Below are 9,761 nucleotides of genomic sequence, written 5' to 3'. Positions count from 1 at the left end.
AGCTGGGAGCTGGTTCATCAATACATTACTGTTGAAATAACACAGAGTCAATGTTTTTTTCAATACCTCATGCTAACTTGCCGATATATGTGAATGTTATGATTGACCATTTTAAATTAAACTGAATTAGTCCTGAAGCACAATTATTTTGATCAGGTCTACTAATATGTAGTTCATTTATTTTAAATAAATATTTTAATAGAAAACAATGCAATTTTTTTCAAGAACTACAGTCACAAACGCTATGGACACCCACCTCTTCAAATGGGATTTTAGTGCTTCTATTCATTTGAATAAATACTTTAATGGAAAATGTCAACGTATTTAATGTTTCACATAAAATATCATCAGTATGGAACTACACAGGCTGTGTGCTGCTAACAAGAAGTTTTAGACCATTTCACATCTTAAATACACGACAGAAAGCGAGTGGGGCTATACAGTTGGGATGAGGAGGAAGTGAGTAAAATAATGCTATGTGCAAACAAGAAGAGTGTCTAAACATTGTTGTTTGGCATACAGCAACATACAAACAGTGTAATATCCCAGTGAGCATTTTTACGTTGAAGAGACATTTAAAAAACAACGATGTTCACTGGTGAAAAGACGTTCAAAACTGGTTCAAAAGTAAAAAAAAAAATTCTAATACCATATATATTATATGTGCCTATATTTTATTTACAGATGTCCACCTTAACTATGGCAGACCATCTGAAACCAACTTCTGGTTGGCTTTGACAACAACATTTAAAGAAGGAATGAGAGATGTTGTTATTGTTTTTACTGTCAACAATCATGTACTTTCTATTTGATTGTAGTTAGAACATTGATAATGTTATATTTCAATTATTGTTGCCTGTGTCACATGGTTTTCTTTGTCCTTTAAGTGGACACTGTTGACGGGTTAGTATATGTAAATTGCTACAATTTTAACAGTGAGCATTTTTAAGTTAAAAGGCATTTAATAGTTATGGTGAAAAGATATTTCACCGGGATTTGCAATAGCTTTTACCTGAGATATGTGGATGTGGTTCCTTAGGCTCTAACGAAATGCTGTTATTAGCATATTGTAGTGGATGAAAAAATTCACTAATTCAAATAGAAGTGAACTATGGGCTAAATGTGAACATTTTATCAATGTCTTAAAATAACAATAATAATCTGTTTTTCTATCTATTTTTTACAATTTTTACTGGTGACAATAGTCGTTTTTTAAAACGTCGTTTCAATGTAAAAATGCTCTTTGGCCGCTGGGTCCATATAAAGTCTATGGTCCGGGGTGAATGCCCGTCCAATATCCAAATGAAAACTAACTTCACTACGATACTTGGGAGCTCAGGCTAAAGGAGGGGAATGGGTCCGAATCAGACAGCGGTTAATTCAGCAGCTGAAACCTCCAGCCTCTACTGCTCCGTTGTGGGTCTCCAGAGAATAAGAATAGTGGATTAACATTGCAGCAGATTCATTTTGTCTCCCTGAAGAGACCAAACGGGAAGTTAGGATCTGAACCAAAGCTGCAGGCTCTTTTTAGTCATGTTCCTAGCGTACTCTCTGCCCATGAAAGCGAAGCGCAGACGGAATAAGGAGCGTCTGGAGGCCAGCTTGGCCGGCTTGTGTGAGCTGGAACTGCTCAAACAGAGGCAAGAATGCCGGGTGCTGAGCGCTCTGTGCCTCGGGGATTCTCCGGTTGCCGGCCGTCCACCTTGGGGAGCTCTACGTTGCGCCCTGGACGCACCAAACGCCAACGCCTCGGATGACTATAGCCGCAGGCTCCAAACTGTAAGTTATGTTTGTCTGATAATGGTTCTTTTAAATTGCGATGACTTTATAATCGAAGTCGTAAAAGTAAAGTTTACTTAAGAGTTGTGTCGCGATTCGTAAATTTAGATGATCATATGAAGGGCACCGCTAGGATCCTTTTAGATTACAGACCCACAATTTCATGAGATTCAGTCTTGTCAGAAGGGTTTTTGGAGTCAGATGTCACCATAAATCAGCTATAGTCTGCAGAGATGTGTGCACAGTGGATGTAGTGTTCTTTATACATTTACTATACTGCCTTGTGTCATGGCTTTGACACATTTATCTGTTGTGAGAGTCTCTTCTTGGAACACTGGAGGTCCCTTAACCTTCCCGTGGTAACTACTGGATTCGATTACCAAGCACTGATTACATATGTATAGAGAATCCCCTAAGCTCTAATGACCTCAGTGTGCAGATATGAAAAACGCCATCTCAGAAGGCTCCTAAAGTCAGACATTACCATTTAAAGGCAAATTCGGGGGTAGTTTATTCATTTCACGCGGAAGACAATGCATTATCCAGACGTCTCTATCCCTATAGTGCTGCTTAATCATCACTCAAATGGAATAAATAATCACATTAGAGCTAACTTTTCATGAAGACTGCCTTACTCCATATTTGGTCTTGATTGCATCAAACTCTTCAGAAGTCTTTGAAATACATTCTAAAAATAACAGTCACGAAAAAGGTAAACAATTGTATGGCATCTATATAGGGCCCGTTTTGCAAGTGCTAAATTTGATGAAAAACATGCTACAGGATATAACAATTCAAAATCTTTGAAATCAGGATTTCAACAGTTTGAAATGCCAAATATGTAGCATCCAATGACACATTGTTGGCAGAATTGCAACAATATATCAGTATAATTCACACTGTAGCAGTTTGAGACGTCAAAACAAAATTCAGACTTGCAAGCATGACTTGACCGTTTTTTTGAAGATGTTGATGTTCACGTTAAGACCAGATTTCTGTTTCTGTTTCGACGTACAGGACAAAGAAGACCATGTGACACAGGCAACAATTAATTTGTATCTATTAGCAACAACATAAATATAACATGCACAGTGTTCTTTAAATACAATTAATGAAACTGAAAATACTCGATTGTTAAACAAAATCTCCCTTTCCTTCTTTAAATATCATTGTCAAAGCCACCAAGGAGCCGGAATCAGATGGTCTGCCATATTTACAAGGTGGACATCTGTAAATAAAGAGTAAAAAATAAGTATTATAAAAAAATATTCACTTTTGAACCGTCTTTTCACCGGTGATCTCTTTTCAACGGACAGATGCTAACTTGGATATTACATAGTATAATACTTTATATTGTTTGTACATTGCTGTTTGCCAAACAACAATGTTTTGACCGTCTTCTTATTTGTACATCACTTTTTTTTACTTACTTCCTCCCCATTTAACTGAACTGCGTACTGTCCCACTCGCTTTCTGTCGTGTATTTTAAATGTAAAATGGCCTAAAAGTTTTTATAACGTTAGGTTACAGCGACAGCACATGAAGACAGTCTCCAACATTAACTCACACATGTTTATGTTTACTGTTGGCCCATGTGGCTGTAGCTAAAAGCTAACACTACCAGCTAACATCAACTACATTATTGGAATAAAGTAGTTCAAGTACTTACAAAGTATGTAGTTAGTGTGAAGACTCACGTTTATTCCGTCAGCTCGTTCACTTCCCTTTGCAAGTCCCATGCCAAGTTTCCAGACCTGTGCATCTTTCAACGTTGTAGAAGCACTCTGAGCCAACGTTCCTGCGCATGTTCCCGCAGTAAACACACACTAGTATGTTCATGTAAAAACATGAACATACAGACAGAATGTACACTGCTCTCATTACGATGTCCTGGGAGCATCTTGTTGGCAGGATACAGTCTATAGTTCCATATTCATGACGTTTTGTATGAAACATTAAATGCGTTTAAATCACGTCTTCGTGTAATATGACTTCGGAAAATTACGTTTACAGTAACCAATAATGTGTCTCTTCAACCTACAACTGAACACACCATCAACATTTATGAACAAATTGGTGAATTGACGCGTTGATTTTGTAACCGCAATTTAGCAGGTTGAAAACATGGCGAAAATAGGTCTTAGACGTTCAGACCAAATTTTAACCAGTTTTCAACTATCAATGTTGAAATCCCAGTTGGTGCTCACTGGGTGGCTTGATCTTCAATTACAAAAATGAAAATGTAACAAATTGTGTGTTTATTGGTTTGTGTCTGCTAGAGCCATACAGCCCCAAGCTGTAGCAAACACTCATATTTGGAAGACAGGAACATTCTATGAGTGTCATTTCACTCCTGTGTGAAGTTTTTAGCTGTATCTGAAATGAACTAATTTGTCTGGGATTGTTCCTAAATCCTCTTTTACTGTGGTGTGTACACCTACAGTAGGTGTATTGATGTACTTTTTTTAGTTTTTTACATTTGTGAGCCTATAAGCCTATATAAGCCTACATTTTTGTCGAAATTTGTCATCTTTTTGTCTTCACTGATTACTGATACTAATGGTATATGAAAAAATACACTTATGAACATCAAAGAAGGACGTGTGGGTATTGGATTAAGTGCAGTGGACCGATCACCGTCCACGGTTGACGACCCAGCCAGCCCTACCGGACCGAACGCCACTAAAAGCTGTGTCGACTGCCCCAGGGAGGAGAGCCGAGATGGAAGCTAAGCTAACCCAGCTAGAACCTAAGACTACTCCACTACCCAGCCTGCTCCTGGCTGTCTGATGTCCGGTCGCAGAAAAATTTGATGAATGAAATAAGACTTCAGGCAAACCCAGCAACAGGAGGTTAATGACTGTTGTGTCCACATGTTGACAGGCCCATACGAGCTGCACTTGATGGGGGGACCATCGGACAGAGTAGGGGAGAGGAGGTGGACTCTGTCAATGACATTTGGTGCTCAAACATAGCCAAAGTTGATCTACAATGTCCCCTGGATGTTGATGCTGGCCATATTATCTGCCCAGATCCATTTTTGTATTGCTGTTTCTCCTAATGCTAATTCAAAAAATGCACTACAAGAATCCATGGGGGCCGGGATCACACCATCAGCCCATCTCGCCCGCACCGTCGGGGAGGTAAAGCGTGTGCGATAGGACCGGAAAGATGGTGAACTATGCCTGGGCAGGGAGAAGCCAGAGGAAACTCTGGGGAGGCCTGTAGTAGTCCTGACGTGCAAATCGTCGTCCGACCTGGGTATAGGGGTGAAAGACTAATCGAATCAGTAGCTGGTTCCCTCCGAAGTTTCAATCAGGATAGCTGTTTTTTTTTCACTGCATTCACGTGAATATGGTGTATAGAAAGTCAACATGGTTGAGGAAGGTCCTTAGCCTTCTATGTTATACTGTCAATCATGATTACACTCCCCTCTCAGTTGATGCCACGCCCCCATGCCAGATCAAGGCCATAAGTCTGAAACGGAAAAAAATACACCAGTGAAAAAAAAGATCTGAAACTATTAGAAAATAGGATCTGAATCTGAAAAATATAGGACCTCAAATATCAAAATATATATGAAAGTGAAAAATTAAAATAAATATTTTATTCAAAACAATTTTATTTAACCCCCAAAAAGCTTTTCCTTCACGTATTTGAATACATTATTGTATTTTTCAAAGTTAAAGACAAAACTATTGGCCTGGATTTGGCTCGATGGCAGCTCTGCTTGTGTTTGTCCCAGAACCAGCTTGCTGAAGGGGCATCTTTCTAAAGTCTCTCTCTCTCTCTCTCTCTCTCTCTCTCAAAAACATTTTCACTCTGGCCATAAATCTGTTTGCTCTCGCGCTATTGGTTTTCTGGTCCTTTGAAATCCTGTCACCATCGTTCACAGTGAGCCTATCCCAGTGTTTCAGGCACCTTGTGACAAGGACAGACACATTGAATCTTTCCCACCTAGAAGTCCTCCGACGTCTCTCAACATAGGACAGAACACGAGAGAGAGTTCTATCCTCCAACTACTTATCACGGAGGTCCTTCTTGGTGTAGGCAGGTAAGACATCCTATCTAGTCGGGACTAACTGAGGTGTGTATTGAATCCCACTCAATGTGTGACAGCAGACATGTCCTCCATTGCAAAAGACTGAGTGTGTACAGTGGACTGCATGCAGACTGGGCACTGTTACTCAGAGGAGACGTTTCCCTGTGACGACTGGATGACTGAAAGGCATTTTGGACAGAATAATTTGACATCTTTGACCTCTGTGAGAAGACCTGCATCGGTTTCAGCGAGCAGCCTGTGACCGACACATGCCTTGACAAACAGTACACGGCTCAGGGCATCAGCCACGATGTTCTGCTGACCTGGAACAGACTTGATAGCAAAGTCATAACTCGCCAACTTGACTACCCAGCATTGCTCATAACAATCTAGCTTCGACTTTGTCAGGATGTGAGTCAACGAGTTGCTGTCTGTCCAGACTCTGAATTTGTGGTCTGTGGCTGAACTTTTAACAGACAGACCGTTTCAAGACCAGAAACTCTAACCGATGAGCTGGGTAGTTCTTTTTGGACTGAGATAACGACTTGCTGGGGAAAGCTCATTGAAAAAGAACCGCACCTATGCCATCCAAGGATGCATCAGTTGACAGCATGAAGGGACGGGTGAAATCAGGATGAGCCAAGACAACACCGTGAACCAGTGAAGCTTTCAGGCTTTCAAAAAACTGTCCCTTCTCCGGTGTCCAGTCAGACACACAACTTCCTGCTAGCTCACCGACACTTCACACGACTCAATATCAACAGCACCGAGCCCAATTGGACCAAGCTGGTCTTTGTCAGAATCTGCAGCAACAGTAGGGGTTACGGCTGATTGGGTGCAACTGGCCAGGGGAACCTCTGTGTTCAGCAACATCCATGTCCTCAAGAGCTACACATGTGTAGACATCAGCCAGCTTTGCATTGCGCCTCAACAGCACAGGTCTGTCAGATGTATTGAAGAGCTTTAGCAGGACCTGGCTTTCTCCCCACAGTGTAGTTACAATCTATAGGAGCTAGGAGCTGAGCAGGACGACGTGGGCTCTGTCTGACGATGCTACCTGGGGAAATAGCAGTGTTCTTGGGCAGTTTTCCCCAGATGAGATATTTACGGCCAGGCTCGAGGCAGGTGGCTGAGTTTCATCTGACTCTACCGACCTTGTCAGGAACATATCCACCTCTCCGGGGGTTCAGACCTGAGAACATAGACAGGAAATGTCTTCCAATAGGACTCACATAGCTTAGACTGATGCAGGATGTGTTTTATAACATTTGTCCTTAGAATCAACTCATCATGCTGTCTCGGTGAGTTGAACAAACATCCTACAGCCATACCCATCTCTAACACGCCTAACACGAAGTCCGCCACATCCATCTGTTTTTGGTCAGTTATCACTCAAGCATCTCTTAGTTTAATCTCAGCTGTTTCACTAATGCTACATGCCATGGAGCCACTGTCCAACATGCCACCTATTGTGATTCGTCACCACCCCACCCATCACCACAGGCGTGTAGAAAAGACTGTCACTACTGCCAACTCTGTAAATATTTTGATAAACAACAACCTCAGATTCATCCCATGAATCTCGCAGACGTGTAAACAGTCTCAGCATCAGACATGTCATCTGTTTAGGAGTTTGTTGCGTGACCTGTACTGCCTCCCTCTGAATACAGGTCAGCTAGTTTCCCTCAGTCTGGGATTGGGTGGAGTTTTTGGCAGGGCAGTTCAGTCTGGTGTGGCCAGGGGCATAGCAGGCAAAACACAGTCTCTTGGACATACAATGTGAAATGGTGGTGTGGTCTTTACAGTCATTACAAACTGCCTCTCTGGGGCGTTTTTCGCGATAGGCAAGCTGGAACCTCCCACCTTGAATTGGATGCGAAGTGTTGCGCAACTGCATTTTCTCCATTATCTCCTGAAACATGTCGACCACACGAGTGAGAAGTTGGAGAGAGGAAGTTGAGGTACTCGGAGTAAGTCACTGCATAGACACCGCCTAGCTTGTCGATGGCTGACTGGGCTGCTCAGAGGCGACTGCGGTGTTGTCGTTTTTCAGTTGTGCAGTACAAGCGGCTCCGCCACGAGCCCTCAACTATCTCTGATAATCATCAATCCTCAGCTGAACATTTTGTTGCCCTTGTTTTATTTTTTATATATTTTTTTCTTGTTTATTATAAATTTGTATATGTACATTGAGAGCAAAGTGGAAACCGGAGTCAAATTCCATGTATGAGTATGCATACATGGCCAATAAAGCTGATTCTGATCCTGATAAAAACACACAATTTAAATTAAGGATATAAAAGTTTGTATTTTTATTGATCGACTTCTGCTCATGCTCGCTTAAGGTGGACTGACCTTTTAAGGAGGAACAGCAAATCTCATTTTTGTGAAAAGCTGCTCCTCTGAGGTCTAAACAGCCCACCCTCCCAAAGATAGATGCTTTGCCGGCAGGTCAAATTGATGAATTAGAAGTTTATACATATCATGTTTTGCAATGAGGTAATCTAAATAACAGCATGAGGTAAAAAGGATGTGTTGGTTGAGCGGAATGAAAGGAGTGAAAATGGAGGCAGGATTAGTATAACAGGATTATGAATGTGGAGTTGCTTAATTAAACAGCAGTGCAGCTGGCAAAACACGATGAGGAGAGTGAGCAGAAACACTCCCTTCCACAAAAGCTGCTTTTGAATTGCCGCCGACTGTCCCAGTGGCCAACAGTGGAACACTGTGGGTTTCCTGGACTGAGTGCATGTGTATACTTAGTACGGTGATGTAAGTGGTTACACTGTGTGTGTGTTTGTGCTGTCATTTAATATAAATGTCTCAAATTGAGACCTTTGTAGTTGTGTGACCAACTTGTCACTGAAGCCAACACAAACATTCTCAACTGTAATGGATGTGTTTTGCTTACGTTTCACACCTTGCTGTGTTGAGCAAACACAGCAAGCTGTTTAAGCTAGTGGGGTAGAGAGATGGGACTGGGGGGTCTTCTCTGAGCTGGCTGGTCACTTGTGAGGTCTCGAAAACAAACACTACCACTTGGTTACTTTAAGTGACAGCTTTGCAGCTTCAAGGTTGTGAATGGCACAAAAAAAGAATTACAAGCCAAAACACAATAGACACAGATTGTAAGCTTTGATGACAACCCATTCTCAAATTTCTTGTTCAAGGTTAAGATTGTAAAGGTAAACCAAGACAAAAATCATGCAGTCCCAATATATAATTTAAACAAAAACACAAGAAAGCTGAAAGCTTATTTCTACAATGGTCCTCATCGTAAATGACAAAATTTCAAGTTAGGCGAGAAAGAAGAAATGGTCTGAGGAATAATCAAAAGCTATTTACAAACAGCAAAGAGGAATGTAAAGATAATGTAGGAAACTTAGCTAAACAGAAAATTCAACTTGAAAAGTGGCATACAGACTGCTTGGCAATTGGGTCTGTACACACCATTGTTGTATAAACAGAACTCTCAATGTTATTACTCTGACACATTCTATATTGAGTACAGTTCACCCAGAAACTCACGAGAGTGTTAACTATGTGAAATATCTTCTTCAAGTAAACATAGCTCATGTAGAGGATTAACCACCTGATCCACATAATGTGAGCAACAATATCCAGTAATGAAGTAGCCAATAAAATATAGCATGTTAGAGGTTTGGAAATGTCTTGATTTTAAGATGCATCGCGATGCGGACATGAGCGATTCTGCATTGATGCAGTGACAGGACATAATTGGGAGTTTGGTTTAAATTCAGCTCTTTGGGAGTCTAAACTGCATTTTGCTGTCCTTAGCAGTTAACTGTTAATTCTCTTCTCTCTCCTCTTTCTCACCTCTCTGTTGGTGTTTCACTGAGGGTAGAGGTTTACAAAGAAATACTCAAAGAAACACATGTGCAGAGCATTCAAACTCTTTCACATATATGTCACAGCACAA

The 9,761-nt window shown here is 41.1% G+C and overlaps 1 protein-coding gene across 1 annotated transcript in view; it reads left to right on the top strand.

The window, feature by feature from the left end:
- The first annotated feature begins 1,533 nt into the window (after positions 1–1,533).
- The window catches only part of LOC142960081 (uncharacterized), a 28,255-nt gene continuing 20,027 nt past the window's right edge, over positions 1,534–9,761 (top strand). Inside the window, exon 1 of the mRNA XM_076101687.1 lies at positions 1,534–1,779. Within this exon, the coding sequence (XP_075957802.1) occupies positions 1,534–1,779 (246 nt within the window). The remainder of the gene's footprint in view (positions 1,780–9,761) is intronic.

The sequence above is a fragment of the Anarhichas minor genome, unplaced genomic scaffold (genome assembly GCF_050575085.1).
Source record: "Anarhichas minor isolate MPS153535 unplaced genomic scaffold, ASM5057508v1 ptg000027l, whole genome shotgun sequence".
Classification (NCBI taxonomy): Eukaryota; Metazoa; Chordata; class Actinopteri; order Perciformes; family Anarhichadidae; genus Anarhichas; species Anarhichas minor.
Note: the sequence above shows the minus strand (reverse complement) of the source record. Positions and strands in the feature narration are given on the sequence as shown.